Genomic DNA, 16,544 nt, shown 5'->3' on the forward strand with positions numbered 1-16,544 from the left:
GTGACATACATTGACATACCATGACATGCAGACACACATACGTATACATACACGATACAGAAACATATGATAATATTTGGACACACAAACACACACACACACACACACACACACAGACAAACACACACACACGATTACAGAAACACAAGATAATAGTAAAGCATGATATTATGTAGACACACAGACCCACATACACACACAAGAAATGCACTTCAAAGAAAGTTACAGAAATACATTACATCACCTCCTAGAACCTTTAACAAACTTGGATCAAGTGCTCCTCTCTCTCACTCTCTCTGCCCCCCTCCCACTCCCTCTCTCTCTCTCTCCCCCTCTGGTGATTGCCTCATTGTGATTGAACAGCGTTCTGCACGGACAGCGTGTGCTGTGATCGCCCCTAGATGAAGTGCAATGTAGATCGACTGTGACACGTATGCTAGTAGCCAGTGGTTACACTGCAGGAGGAAACCGCTCCATCAAGCCCTCTGGCCTTCTTGTAGAGGAGACCAACACTTCCTCCACAGGCCATACTGCCATGTCTCAGGCTCTACCTGCACTATTTGAACAGGTGCATTTCAGTTTGTACTAAGCAACTTTTAATAACTAAGCAAGATTTGAGGCTCTTGAGGCTCTTCTTGATCTACTTCTTGCCCACAGGCTAGACTGTGGACATGAGGGTTCAAACACACAACTTTACGGCTTGGAGTCAAACCCTGATCATTATTATACCCCGATATACCTTCAAATACATTAACGGTCTGACTACTTGTAGGCATCCAGGGATTCACCATGCGAGATGAGCTGGATACTTGAGTGCTTGGTCTATTCCTGGTCTATCTCCATTACCATAACCCCAAGTTATTCAGTCTATTGTGCCCCATTCATTACTTTAGTCTCATCATCCTGATTGTCAAACGTCAATCGCCTTGGTTTAGTCAAGCATCGGGGAGACTTTGATTTCCAACTGTCATCCTAGGTTCATCTCAATCGGCATAACCCTAAGTCATTCCATAGATTCTGTCAGATCCATTACTTTGGTCTGATTAACCAACATATACAACATTAATTGCCTGGGTCTAATCAAGGATCTGAGAGTGTTTGACTTCCAACTGCCATCCTTGGTCCATCTCAATGACCCTGTTCCGTCAGATCCATTACTTTTGTCTGATCCTCCTCTTCTCATACATCAGCTGGTTGAGTGGAGGGATTTGTTTGAAGGGCTTGTCATTGGTGGACCACAATGCAGGTGTGATCAGGGCTTGGTGATGGAGCGTCCATTTGCATTTATATTGATTATTTATCAGGAGAGAGGCAGCAGGGTCCGTGAGGGCTTTCTATTATGATGGATGGATGCTCTTTGATGTCATCATATGAGATTAGTGGATCAAACGCCACATCTACTTAATCATGATTTATGCTTTATCAGGTGAGCGGATCTCCATCGTTAAGCAGGATTCAAAACAGTTGGACGGACAAAAGACACGTTTGGATTGCAGAGCTGTTTAAATGTAGTCGCATCGTTCCTTATGCACGATAGAAGGAATCAAAATCCTATAATCAGGGATGCGTAACGGTCATCAAAACAAAACTACCCATGAATCTTGTCTACTTTGACGTTTCGCCACCTGCAAAGAAAAGGCAAACGGAGCCGGAGCCTGAGAAAATATTTTTTTTACGATAAGTGGCTCCAAGATGTGCCGTGGACTGGGTAAGTTTTGTGCCGCACACTGGGTACGTTTTGTAACATCAGAATGTTATTAAAACATAGCTACATGCAGAGTGAATACCACAGACCATCTCATCTACTCACCTGTATAACTCACAAAAAAATTTATGCGCACCCCTGCTTATAGCTTTGAACTAATATTGTGAATGAATCTATCTTTAATAAAAAAACTTAATTTCACACCCTCACAGTGACGTTGGCACTGACGGCACTGACGTTGACCATTTAATTGACATACACTACGTCATAAAACATGGAGCAGCTCGGTCTAAGTTATGAAATGCTTTTGGCATGAAACATAGTTTTTATGTTGAACACATAAAAGTCAAGCTGGCTGTAGGGTAAGGCTTGGCACCGGGGGCCACATACATCTTAACCGTCTTTTATGGGGAAGGAAAATATAAAAATGTAAACTGTGTTAGTCAAATTGAAAGAGAGAGAGAGAGAGAGAGAGAGACAGGCAGAGAACGAAAGTCACATCCGGATAGAGAGAGCACCAAGAGACAGTGAGAGACAGAGTCACAGAGAGAGTTCTCGGCCGCCCCTACCTTGAGCTTAGGCAGCCTCTTGATGGTTTTGAGGGGACGCAGCACTCGGAGGACCCTCAGGGACTTGATGGTGTTGATGTCCTTACCCTTGGTCCCCCTGTGGGAGAACAGGGAGGGTCAGGGAGGGAACCAGTGGGCTGATCATTACAGGGATATATAAAGGGACATGGCCTGAAACAGGAAGCAGGTGCTTCGTCGGAACCACTGCTGTCAATCACTCTATTCACTAAAGTAAGTGTTGTAATAGCTCAGGAGTGTGGAGAGTGTGTGTGTGCGTGTGTGTTCATGCATGTGTGTGTGTGTGTGTGTGTGTGTGTGTGTGTGTGTGTGTGTGTGTGTGTCTGTGTGTATGCGTGTGTGTGTGCACACACGTGCTTGCTTGTATGTGTGTGTGTGTCTGTATGTGGTCACGCGTGTGTGTCTGTTCATGCATTTGCGATTGCCTATCTGGTGAGTGTGAAGAAGGGGGTGGGGTATAATATATAACGTAGTAAGTGTGAATATATAAGTGTGTGAGTATATGTCGGTTCCATCACCACAGTGAGAAGTGACATTGCCCAAGGGCGTTCTGACTCTCAGAAGCCTCATTATTGGACCAATCACATCGCGGCTATTTATTCACTAGCGGATGGTGTGACATCTTTGGATGCAGGTGACTTTGCCATACAGCTGTCGAGAGAAATAATGAAATGCTACATTTACGTTTGCAAATCTCTGTATCTCGCTTTAATCGTGTGTGAAAAATAAAGTATATAGAGGTGTTGTTTTCAGCCGTCTCATTTTGTGAATATGCATTATCTATTTTGCATTCTGGGGAGTTCATTTAGTAGAGTGGACCCGGGGTAGCAAATTGTACAGCGAGTTGACTCCTTATATGAGTGCATATAATGGGCTGGCTCCTTCCTCTAGACCCAGTGAATGTAGAGTAGTTGACTACGTGTATTCATTCAGATTCCAACCAACAACCTCTAAATCACCGGCTAAAAAATACTGCAGATATGGACTCTTGAGGGGAAGGGATATTTAATGAGGGTCCGCTGATGAACAAATCATCGATTGTGCTTAACGGCATACGTAAATTGACTGTAAACGTTCAGAGATTTGATTTGATAAATGGACTATGTCAAGTAACATTCACTGTTAATGGATTATGAAATAAATGATCAATATCTTCTTGTTGTGTTTAAGAAGTTGAAGCATGGTTCCGTACGGACAAGGCAGTCTTCTCCCGTTCGATGGAAAAAGCCTGAGCTTCCTTTTCATAAATGGCATGCAGCCCTGCATGCTCTGATGACCTGAGTGCCCTTTAACATGCAGTTGACTCTCCAGGCCCCCGATATACTGGGGCCGTAATGGGCCCCTAATAGCTTTCAGAAGAGCCCCGGGCCCAGATGTATTTATATATGTATATGTGTGTGAATCTGAGTGTGTACACATGGGTGTGTATCTGTGCATTCGCATTAAGCCAACACGTGTCCAAACTGATTTGTGGGGCAGATGCAGTCAGGTCACTCTCCCCGGTCGCCGAGACCGGAGACGACTACTGCAGCGACCCCCTTCTGCAGCCAATAGCGCTTGCATGTTACTGATGGGGGCCGCTGTGACAGCCAATCAGACGTGAGGGTGACAGAGGAGACAGCCTGATGGTTGATCCCAAGGCTACACAGAACACATGGGGCTCTGTGATACATCAGAGATCTGCTTCTGGCGAGCCTCCTCTGTGTACCCTCTCACTGGGAATATTAGCGCTATTTTAACCCGGATAGACGTTGAGATTACAGAAAGTACTCTCCGAGAGCGCCCTGGTCGAGATGAATAATACCTGCATTGGTGAAAAAAAAAGGTTTTATACCATTCTAAACACAGTTCTGCGACTGAGAGTGGGAAGATGCCTACGGCAGTGGCTAAAGGGCGTGCCCAGCCTGGAGGTGCTGGGTTCCATCTCCAATATCACTATCTCTACCTGTAAGCATCCTTGAGCAAGGTTCCCCTTCCTCGTCCTCAAAGACAAGTCTGTAGAATCTCATTTAGATTGAAATAAAGCGAGAAATAGAAAATATATGAATACCAATCAGGTAAGAGAAAGATTTGGATTGTAATAAAAATACAATTGTATACCACCGGTAGTTTTAGTTGGCTTGTTATCAAAACAAGAATGTAAGTGTATGCAATGTTTGAGTCCATACTGTGTTGTCCTGGACTGGACTGTGTTCTGAAAGCTATGGGGTTGGGGCATTAAAACATTCTCTCCTGGGCCACTTGGGTTCAGTTAGTGAGAGGGTAGCATGGGAAAAGAGGGGTGGGCAAACCAGGTTCTAAAGGATGTGGTCAAAGGGTAATTTATAGGGGAAACACCGGTCACTTCTGTATTCTGGGGGGAAGAGAGAGTAGAGAGGGACAGTTCCCACCTGGACATACTCTGTTGCGATCTGAAGGAAAACAATGATGAACACACACACACACACACACACACACACACACACACACACACACACACACACACACACACACACACACACACACACACACACACACACACACACACACACACACACACACAGATATATACAAACAGACACATACAACACACCATCCAGACACACACATTCACACAGTAACAAACAAAAACATATATAAACACGTAGAAATGCAGTACAGAAAGTGAAAGAAAAGCAACTTAGAATTAATGTTTGAATTAAGATATTATATAAATTATATTAAGCATATTAAACAATGTAACATTGAGAAAATAACATTGAAACGAAAAATATCACTGGTGAAATTACAATATAATAATTTTACGAGATACTGAAATTTGAAGTCTATTCCAGCATAATGTAAGTATCAGTTCTTAATTGCACCATTATCAAAATGATCATTTAATCAATATGGATGAACTTATTATGGACATAATGACATCAATATCGTCACCATGTCATTATCAACCTCATGCCATCATTTACAACATGGAGACCTCATTATTTGCATCATGCCATCATTATCAACCTGGTGATATCATTATGACATAATTATGCATGTCGTGAGCTCAGTGTCGCCATCATGACATTATTGTCGTAACTGTGATGTCATTATGAACATCACCCCATCATTATTAACATGGTGACATCATTATCAGCATCATGCCATCAATATCAACATTGTGATATCTTGAGGTCATGACCTCATTATTGTAATCATGACATCATTATCATCCTCATGATGATATTATCCTCATCATGACTTTATTATCAACATCATGCCATCATAATTGGAACATGCTTGTCTAGTATGAATTTCAAACGTGGCTGGATAGACAGACAAATGGAAAGACGCACATTCTCCTCATGAGGGATGAAGTTCATGTTTTAATCTCGACTTGGGGTGTCCTTAAAATATGGCTGTTATGTTTGATCCAAACAATGTCACACATGCAATAGGGAAGTAAACAAACAGATGAAATATCAAACAGGCATCTGTTTTTTATGACCATAACAAATGCAGACATCAAATATACTTCAAATTGTAATGAATGAATGAATGTGATGGAGAGTGACTGCAGACACAACCCCTCCCTTTGAGGGATATGATGGATGAACAAACCGCAAGCTGACAGAGGAAGAGAGAGAGAAGGAGAAAGAGAGAGAGACAGCCAACGACAGAAGGAATTACCCCATTAGGCTCCTGACAGCAGGTCCAAGAGAACGACAGAGTGACAGAGAGACGGAGGAAGAGAGAGAGGGAGCGACACACACACACACATATACATAGAGAGAAAGGGAGAGAGAGAGAGAGAGAGACACAGACAGAGACAGAGGAGGAGAGACAAGAGAGATTCAGCAACAGATCAAGCGACAGAGCAGCAGCCCAGTCTACAGTTAGCCCAGAGAAGGCTGTGCTGCACTTTTAAACAGTTGAAACAGTCACAGCACAAGGGTAACGAATACAGAGAGAGGGAGAGACAGACACTCAGAGAGAGAGGCAGGGCAAAGAACACTAACAATACTAATCATTCATTGCATCCATGTAACCAGGATATAAGCCGAGAAAGAGAAGATGGCAGTGTTAAGAAGCAATAAAACAGAGGTAAGAAACGTCATCTGAACTGAATTTCCATTCAGCCGCACAGTGAAGAAAAATGTCAGACGATATTAGCTTGTCAAGTTGCAAACGCAAAGACTCACTCCCTCACTTATTCCTTTTGTTTTGCATATCTAGCGATAATACATAACTTATCTTGAGATATGATAGAGATATTGTTGTTGTTGTACAAGACATGTTACAGCTGAGATATTGCTTCAGCTGAACTATCATAGCAATTGGGAGTATTGTTACAGTTTAAGTATTGTTTACGCCGAGTTATTATTACAGTTGGAATATTGTTACAGTTTAAGCGTTGTTTACGCTGAACTATCATTACAGTTGGAGTATTGTTTCAGTTTAAGTATAGTTTCCGCTGAACTATCATTACAGTTGGAGTATTGTTACAGTGTTGTTTACGCTGAACTATCATTACAGTTGGAGTATTGTTGCAGTTTAAGCGTTGTTTACGCTGAACTATCATTACAGTTGGAGTATTGTTACAGTGTTGTTTACGCTGAACTATCATTACAGTTGGAGTATTGTTACAGTTTAAGTGTTTTCCGCTGAACTATCATTACAGTTGGCGTATTGTTACAGTTTAAGTGTTTTCCGCTGAACTATCATTCCAGTTAAAGGAACGTTCCAGGTGGAGTATAGACTTACGAGCAGGCGAATGCGACCAGCGCTCCGCTGACCACGATGAAGTCCAGGATGTTCCAGAGGTCTCTGAAGTAGGCTCCCGGGTGGAGGAGAAGTCCCAGGTCGATCATCTGGAGGGACACGAGGAGACCATGACACCACACGACAACAACCTTTTTTACCACATCGTGTGCTCACTACCTCCACCACGACAATTTGGACTTCCATCTCCGGTGAAAGGCAGTCTTTACCAGTAAACTGTGATTCTGTGCTTAGAGATTACAGTGATCTAAGGTGCAACAAATTATTATCAAAGTGCTCTCACCTTTATCACCATCTCAAACGTAAAGACTCCAGTAAAAACATAATCCAGGTATTTGAGAACCTGCAAGAAAAAAATCATTGATTTATTTTTTGTGGTTTGTTCCCTTAGTCTCACATTGTTACTTCTGGTGCATTAGCTAGTTCTAACCTTTGTGCGTAGTACATCTACTAGTACTCACATTGTTGTGTGGTGCATTGACGTTAGCTAGCCCTCACATTGTTGCAAGAATGTGAGCATGTACAAACAATGTTGCTCGTTGCACAGTACTCGTATTGTTCGGTACTGCTCAGTACTCGCGCTGTGGTAAGGTCCATCAGCTAGTACTCACCTAGCTACGCTGTGGGTAAGCTTGAACTCACATCGATACACGGTGCGCTAGCTGCTACTCACATTGTTGCGCGGCGCGTTAGCCTGCACAGGGTCCTCAGCAGCCAGGGCGATGCTACTCATCGTGATGACCAACAAGATGCACATCTCAAAGTACCGCAGGTTCACCACATAGTGGCAGAGACGTCGGATCCTGCCAAACACACAATCACAAGAGACACCAACATGCTTGCATCAACACAATTTTGAACGCGAAATGTCCATGTGGTTGTAGCTGCAAAAGCGCTGGGTGCTTGGAGGAGGGTCCTACGGGTTGGTCTGTCCAAAGATAAACATGGAGCTGTAGGGCAGGATGCCCTTGGGCCCGTTGGCCTCCTGCTCCTCCAGATCCTTCTTTTCCGATGAGAACGAGAAACCTTCACACTCTATGTTGTTCACTGGAGAGGGAGAGAGAGGAAGAGAGCAAGAGTGAGAGAGAGTGAGAGAGTGAGAGAGTGAGAGAGTGAGAGAGTGAGAGAGTGAGAGCGATATATATAGATGGATAACGTGTAGCTCCATTGACTTTATAGCTCCTATGCCTGATGAGGCCAATTCACGGTTCATTTGTTTAGTCACTGACCCCTGGCTCAAGCTGTCGTTAACTCATCTCGGCCCTATTAAATGACCCGACAAACCTAAACAATATCTCAGTATCCCATATCTCAGCAGTTGTAAACCAACTGGTGCAATACGACAAAAGTACAAATCTGTATTCAAAGAGCCCCTCTCTAAACAAGTGCTCAACTGGGCAAATAAGTGCATAAGGCAGCCACTGAAAACACAGGCCGATACACCAGGCCCAGCAGCACGGTGTAACCGGAGCCTGAGCAGGTCGCCCCCCTCACTGGGTATGATGGTGGTCTCTCCGGGCCCGGGGGCCGTGACGGTGACGGGGATGTGCACGGCGTTGCTGTTGAGGCCGGCCTGGCTGGCCCGGCTGGAGTTCTTCAGGTTGTCGGCGTCCTCCTGCTTCTCGTCCAAACTCAGCTCGCTGCCCAGCAGCTGGCTGGGGCTGGAGGCCGAGCTGTCCAGGCCCGGGTCCGCGTGACGCTCCCTGGGGACGGACGGACGGACGGACGGACGGACGGACGGTGGTGGTGAGGAGGAGGGAGGATTGACAGCGGATGGGTGAAGGCCGTGGTGTTATATGTATGTCTAGTGTGTGGTGTGTAAACATGTATCAGGGGATTCAGGAGTTAACCTGATTCATATGTTTAGAGTTGTCGCATTAATAACATGATTTAATATATTAAATAATTATTCATGTCCGTGCAACGAAATGTTTGGGAGCCACACTGCAGTCCTAAAAGTTGCATATTCAATACACATAATGGAGCGCAGGGTAAAATAAGAAAACAGTCCTAGATCAAGAAGGTCAACAGGGGTTAATATGCATTTGTTCTCTACATCCCTGTAATAAGAGGCCTGTTGAGGACATGCGGTCTCACCGGTGTGTCTTGGCTCCGTTCTGCCTCCACTCGTCTACGTCCATCGTGGACTGAGCTCGGAGCATACGAGAGCAGCGCCCCTTCCTCTCCCCGTTACTCTCCCCCCCTCCTCCTCCCTCCCTGGGGCCCCTCCCCCGCCCCCCGTTGGCCAGAGCCCCGTTGCCCTCCCGGGCTGTGCGGTGGGCGTGGTGGTGGTGGTGGTGGTGGTGGGGCGGCTCCCGCTCCCCTCCTCCTCCGCCCAGTCCGGGCAGGTCGCTGGGGGTGAACACCTCCTCCGCCGACCCCCCCTGGCGGTGGTGGCGGTGGTGCCTCCGCTCCCCCCGCCCCTCCCTCCCGCCGCCGTCCCCGTTCCGCTCGCGGTGGCGGTGTTGGTGTTTCCTGGAGCGTGCCTCCTCCTCCGTCGCCGTCGCCGCCTCCTTCTTGCCGTTTCCGTCGGGCGTCCTTGGCGACGGCTGTCTGCTTTGGTTGGGGTCGCCGCTGCCGCCGCCACCGCCGCCGCCGCCGCCACCACCACCAACGCCATTACCGCCGCCGTTGTTGCCCTCGACGACGAGCGGCCGGTCCAGGTGCGAGTGGCCGTCGGGGCGGTTGAGGTGCAGCGCGGCGGTGAGGCGGAGCCGCTCCTCGGGGTCCAGCTCGTTGAAGAGCGCCTCGTTGCTGGCGCGCACGTTGTGCCGCCGCAGCTGATTGGTCCGCTGCTCCCACACGGACATGGAGCGCGCCGAGCGGTGCTGCTCCTTACTGCGCAACGGGGGGACAGGAAGTGGAGAGACACGACACCCCCGACAGGAAGAGGAAGGGAGGACGAGACAGGATGTGGAGAGACAATGCCCGACAGGAAGAGGAAGTGAGGACAAGACAGGACAGGAAGTAGAAAGACAACGTACGACAGGAAGAGGAAGTGATGACCAGACAGGACAGGAAGTAGAAAGATAACGTACGACAAGAAGAGGAAGTGATGACAAGACAGGGGAACATAGTAGAGGGAACATTCAAGATGCAGACAAAAAGTGAGGATTAGTATTCATGTTACATTGTTTCACCGTTTTTTCAAAAGCAGGCCCAAAGAACTAATACTAGTGCCTTGTACTGATATATCCTTGTCTAGCGCCTCATCCTTGATCCACAAACAGCACAACAAAGCTCTGTATGATAAGATGAAGCCGCACATATTGACCATGGTAAACCCTCCCTGTATACCATTCTGGGATGGTCCATGGAACAATGGATTCATCCATGCATTAAATCCTCGCGGATTAAGTTTGTTTTCTTTGATGGTACACTGTATAATGCCTCAAAAACTGAATATTTAGTTTGTGTTCAGGGAGGCAAGGATATTAAAGAAATAAGCAGGTGGCGGTTGGAATCCATTTCATATCTACAGCCTCAATGAGATCAGTTGTTGGTTTACAGCGCGGGAGCAAATATAATGCAATTAAAAATAAATACTTACCTTTGAAATTCGAAATAACACGCAATATTAATGATGTTTTCATTAAAAAAGCAATGGGTTATGTGATGATGGGGATGATTGCCTAACAGAACTAAAAGGAGTTTTTAAGGAATCATCACTCTTGTATTCTACAGTCAATTATATTCTAAAGATGGTGGAGATGCAGTTTTAGTGAGTGAGTCTTTACATGTGACCCGCTGTGTTGTACAGGCAGATGTCGGAAAAATATCCAAACATACATATTTATTTTTCCATCCCTCACCAGCTATTCCTAAAGGCCAAATTATACTTCTGTGTAGCACTGCCCCCCGCAGCCACGCTGTGGGGTCTCTACATCTCCTTTAGTTTTTCTGCTAAAGAGAGAGCATCCCTGAGTCACTTATGATAGACTAGCTTAGGAGAACCCACACATAGCTACGATACAGCATCTTCATTCTATAAAGATCACCAGATGTCACTGCATTTAGGCAGACTACGACTCAGAACCCACCCACAGAACCATAAATCTAAGCACTGGTGTGGAGACCCATGGTGCACCCGGGGCTGCTGTCTGACACAGAAGAGAGATTTGGTCTGAAGAGAGTGTGTATGACTGCGTGTTTCTTTGGCTGAAGATGTACGATGGACTGCATACTGCCTCTCTGCTCAGTATGTTTTATTTACATGGCAGACAATGGGGTTAGTTTAGTTTGTCCCTTCCAGGCACCTGTAGATTCTTCTTGCGGGGGAGTAGATAATATATGTCCTAAAACAGACGGACAGAAACACAGAGAGGACCACAGGACAGACAGTCAGACAAGACAGACCAAATCAAAGAAACAGACAGGTAACGTTGAACACATTCACATACGGATGAGACCAAATGTATTAAGTATGGCATTAGAACGTAGGCTACACATACATAGACACAAAGTATAGATACACAAAAAGACACACACACACACACACACACACACGCATACACACACACACACGCAATTGTATCCTATTCTATCTGTGAATGGAATCCATCCTGTCCCTTCTTCGGTGTTGCAATTTACAAAAGCCATTTTCCCTGACCCATCCGTCAAAGTCCACTCTGCCACTAAATCTCAACCTCACACTGGCTTAATAGCATTGAGATAACACAGCGCACAAGGAGATCTGTGGAGGCCGAAGGGGTTAATAAGGAGGGGATTTAGAAGAGAGTTCCAGGCAACAAGCAGACCACTGAGTGGTCACGACAAGCCGGGGGTCGGTGGGGTCAGGGGGGGGGGGCGGGCAGGCACGGCTCTACACTGTACAGGAGGGAGAGATTCTGTGCTCACGAGGACGGGGGCAAGTCAGGAAGCAAGGGAGGGCCAAGAGTAAACGGAAAGAAGGGGGAGAGAGAGGGGGAGAGAGAGAGAGAGAGAGAGAGAGAGAGAGAGAGAGAGAGAGAATGTGTGTATTGAATGAAATCTTACTTGTACTGTGGTACATCAAAATAGGTTGCTTTTGATAACATGACGGTGTGCAGTTGTATCACCAGAAGGGCGGAGAGTAAATGGAAAGCAGGGAGAGCGAGCGAGAGAGAGACAGACAGAAAGAGAGAGAGAAAGAAAGAGAGAGACTAAGAGTGAGAGGAGAAGAGGGAGGGAGGAAGGGAGTCTGCGGGCAGGCAGGAAGAAGATCGGGGAGGAGAAGGAGGAGGAGAGAGGAGTGAGGAGGCGTATCATAACAGTAAGAGTTGTAACTCACGGTGATTGTACGCTGACGATGGAGGACCTGCGAGAGATCACGTCTCGATTTTGCTTTACAAAACTGTGCATGCGGATCAAAAAAAACAACAGCAAACACAACACATCAATAAAGTAAAATACAGACACATGGGTAAGGAGCGTAGTGGTTAGGGTGACCGTCTGGTAACCCGACCTCTTTGACTAAGTGATGGATTTATAACATTAAGTGATGGATTGAGGTACAGGGACCTAAATCTAGAGTGGTTTCCCAGATCCTTGGTTTACAAGTGGTTTACAAGTCGTCAGGTTTACAAGTGGTTTACAAGATCCCTGGTTTACAAGTGGTTTACAAGATCCCTGGTTTACAAGTGGTTTACAAGACCAGTGGCTTCCAAGTGGTTTACAACACCTCTGGATGCTAAGGGTTCACACCTTGGCTTTACACGGCTTACAAGAAGTTTGCAAGGTCATACATTTACAAGTGGTTTCCAGGGCCTTTGAGTCGCAAGGCATTTGGTTTACCTGTGGCTTAAAATACCTTAGGTTTTCAAGTGGTTTACAAGGCCTCTGGTTTACCAGTGGTTTGAAAGACCTCTGGTTTACTTGGGCTTTACAAGACCTTAGGTTATAAGGGGTTTACAGAGCTGCTGGTTTACAATTGCAATACAAACACTTTGGTTAAGAAGGACTTTGTTTCCTGATAGCACATTTAAAAAGACTAGGCAGGGAAGGAATTTGAGATAATAGCTTCAAGTTTGTGGGTGGGCTTATTAATTACACATCACAGCGTGCCGGTAAAATTGGGAGGTGGTGAAGTGGGCACAAATCATTTTTTTTAATCAATGTGTCTTTTTTGAAAAAGAGTATTCTTATCCATTTACTCAATCAAGCATAGTGCTAAATCCTCAAGCAGGGCTTGGTATGCTACCGCGGAATGATTCATCTTTAATTAGCACTAATTAGCACAGTGAGAATTTCTTCAAGTAACCGATAAAAGAAGAAGAGACTTGAAGGAGCTTCTTTGAAAGACTGTCTTACACCAGCTCCCACTGGTCAATCAGCAAGGATTCTCAGCCGGCATCTATAACTATAATGTAATAATAGATTATTATGACAGAATAGATGAGGAAATTTTTCTGTAAATTATCTCATAAATTCATCAAATCCTGATTGCTGGCGTAGAGGACAGAGCTAGAAGACACATCAGATATCTGCAATCCTAATCAAATGCAGACAAACGACAAACAAACTGAAACACGATTACAAACAAACATCCAAAGATAGCAAACAACAAATAGAAATGGAACAAATAATCGGAACAAACAAGCAAACAGCATTTTGCTGTGAGGGTAACGAAAAGGGGCATAACACAAGATGAGGTCTGTCACCTGTTCACACCTATGTCTGCACATATACACACACTCATGTACATTGTGAAACCTTTAGGACACAAGTGACCTTGTTTAAAATGGTCGGCTGTGTTCAGAGGAACACAAGCGCATCGATGCTCTCGTAGATTGACAGAAAGCAAAACAATCTATTCTCCATGATGTGGAAGGAGAAGAACGAACAGCGCATTAGGAACAGCTTAGGATCTGAGGTCACACATACTTATAGATCAGAAGAACTAATGCCAAGATCAGCTAACCTCAATTTAATTAGTTTAAGCTAAACGTAATGATAAGTTATCCTCCAATAGATGATCAGTTTCAACAAATCTTAAAGATGAGTTAGACTACAATAAATGATCAGTTCAAACAAAACATACTACAATTAATGATCAGTTTCAACCAAAATAAGTTATGCTAAGATCAATTTAAATTTTCAATGAAATGTAATGACAATTTATAAGGAAATAAATAATCGGATGACCTACCCAAACAAAATGTTCCACAAAACGAAATAATTGTAAAATTATCCAAATTATTATTTTAACCTAACTCAATGATCAGTAAAACTAAACTAATTATAAATACTAAATTAAACAAAACAATATTTTTTTAACCTAACTAATGATCAGTTTGAACTAAATTAATTCAAATTATACTTTATTTAAATGATGAAACAATTGAATGATCAGTTTAGACCTGATCATTGATCAGCTAAAATGATCAGTTAAAACTCAAGAAACGTTGACTCACGCGGCGATGGAGATGTTGGCGGCAGACATGGGACTGACTTCCTTCACCTCCATGGCCTTCTGCAGAGCAAGCTTCTTATTGGCTGCTTGCTCCTGCTCCTCCTCGTCCTGGCCAATGGGAACACAAAGCAATGTTCACACAGGTGGTAGGAAAGGAAGGAATGGCTTAAAACTCACAGTAAGGTCAAGTTTATTACATACGCACTGCCCTTATGCCATAAAAGGGAAAGGTAAACTCTGGGCGTGACCCCATTTACTGTGATTATCAGAGTATTTGAACGTTGTATGCATGGACATTTAGCCAGGCTAATCTGTCAAAATCACGTTTGATCAAATGTTTATGAATCACTGACAAACTGATGCATCATAGTTAATGAATACGTACGCATTTCTGATACAAACCGCATAATGAAGTGTGCTTTGTAGATGCTGCCATTATTCATGTAACCACAAAGTAATTCCCCTCCATCACATTGTGAGAGGCTCTCTGGTGAAGAGCGCGGACACATACATCACCATAATGCAATAAGCCCATGGGCCCTGGTGGATGCGTTGGACAGCAGTCTATAATTGGGATGGTGAATGAATGGTGTAATCCACTCGGACACGGAGCAGGGCGGTCTGCCTGGCGAGGCCTACCTTGGTTAGCTCCTGCGCATTGGCCAGGTTATCCACCGCGATGGCCAAGAAGACATTCAGCAGGGTGTCTGGGGAGCCAGGGACTCAGGAAACACAACGCCAGTTCAGTGGTGGTACTTCAAAACGTGCGCAGACCGAGTTGTATCGAGTACCTTAGTTGATTATATATGATAGTGTGAGCGAAATGATCATACATAAAGCAGTATTTGTTTGTTAGAATTGTAACGGTTGATTAGTATGTGCATATGATAATTAAACATGCAAACAATCAGAGGGAGAATTCTCAGAGGGAGTTTAAACATCGTTCTACTTTCTTCTTTCCGACTACGATTACAACAGAAACAGTTATGGCCGACTTCTGGGTCGACAAAGAGGATACAGTTTCCGAAGAGTGTGAGCACGATGAAGTAGACGGAGGAGAACATTCCGCGCCGCACGCCCCCCTGGGACTCAATCCCATGATACATCACTGCATTCCAGTCCTCGCCGGTGAGGATCTGCAGGGGTGAGAGGCCCAGATGTGATTGGCTGAGAGATGACATTAGCAGGTTCTGGAATGGGCTGTTTGACATTCCTGTGCTTTGATTGGAGGGTTGTGAGTTCGGGGTTAGGATTTTAATTGGTAGATGATCAGCCTTCTTGTTCAGGGACAGAAGAGTTATTCAGACTAATTAGTTAAAAGACAGCCAATGTTATTCCCTAATTTTCCCTGGAAGCCATCCTGTCTCATTTGTTTAGTAGTTACGTGCCACAGATGTGATGGGAGATAGGGAGATGATTTATATATGTATAAATAGATAGAGTGAGAGAAAGGGAAAGAGAAAGAGAAAGAGAGAGAGAGAGAGAGAGAGAGAGAGAGAGAGAGAGAGAGAGAGAGAGAGAGAGTCAAGGTTTGTCAGATAAAGAAACAAATTAGGTGAAAACACAAGGCGATAGCTGAAAAAGGTGAAAAAATGAAGATATAAGCAGAAAGAAAACCGAAAGGAAAATAACGTAGTAAAATATAAACAATAAAGGTTTCTCTGTACCTGGAAGACTGTCAGGATAGCGGCTGGGAAGGTGTCAAAGTTAGTGGTGGGCGTCTCCTCTTCAAAGTTAAACCTAGGGGGAGGTTTAGAGAACAGACTGGATTAGTACCAAGATTAAACCTACAGACTGGATTAGTACCCAGATTAAACCTACAGGAGGTGAAGAGATCAGACTGGATTCGTACCCAGATTAAACCTACAGGAGGCATAGAGAACAGAGTGGATTCGTACCCAGATTAAACCTACAGGAGGTATAGAGACCAGAGTGGATTCGTACCCAGATTAAACCTACAGGAGGTATAGAGAACAGAGTGGATTCGTACCCAGATTAAACCTACAGGAGGTATAGAGACCAGACTGGATTAGTACACAGATTAAACCTACAGGAGGTATAGAGTACAGAGTGGATTCGTACCCAGATTAAACCTACAGGAGGTATAGAGACCAGACTG

At 44.7% G+C, this 16,544-nt stretch overlaps 1 protein-coding gene across 1 annotated transcript in view; it reads right to left on the reverse strand.

Annotated features, from left to right (window-relative positions):
* cacna1bb (calcium channel, voltage-dependent, N type, alpha 1B subunit, b) overlaps window positions 1-16,544 on the reverse strand; it is a 114,304-nt gene that overhangs the window by 34,063 nt on the left and 63,697 nt on the right. Inside the window, exons 15-26 of the mRNA XM_060037966.1 lie at window positions 16,093-16,165; window positions 15,444-15,561; window positions 15,065-15,132; window positions 14,427-14,533; window positions 12,305-12,367; window positions 9,133-9,873; window positions 8,530-8,738; window positions 7,956-8,082; window positions 7,709-7,838; window positions 7,319-7,378; window positions 7,018-7,124; window positions 2,275-2,371 (exon numbers count right to left, since the gene is read on the reverse strand). Coding sequence (XP_059893949.1) covers window positions 2,275-2,371; window positions 7,018-7,124; window positions 7,319-7,378; window positions 7,709-7,838; window positions 7,956-8,082; window positions 8,530-8,738; window positions 9,133-9,873; window positions 12,305-12,367; window positions 14,427-14,533; window positions 15,065-15,132; window positions 15,444-15,561; window positions 16,093-16,165 — 1,900 coding nt within the window. The remainder of the gene's footprint in view (window positions 1-2,274; window positions 2,372-7,017; window positions 7,125-7,318; window positions 7,379-7,708; window positions 7,839-7,955; window positions 8,083-8,529; window positions 8,739-9,132; window positions 9,874-12,304; window positions 12,368-14,426; window positions 14,534-15,064; window positions 15,133-15,443; window positions 15,562-16,092; window positions 16,166-16,544) is intronic.

The sequence above is a fragment of the Gadus macrocephalus genome, chromosome 19, assembly GCF_031168955.1.
Source record: "Gadus macrocephalus chromosome 19, ASM3116895v1".
NCBI classification, from domain to species: domain Eukaryota; kingdom Metazoa; phylum Chordata; class Actinopteri; order Gadiformes; family Gadidae; genus Gadus; species Gadus macrocephalus.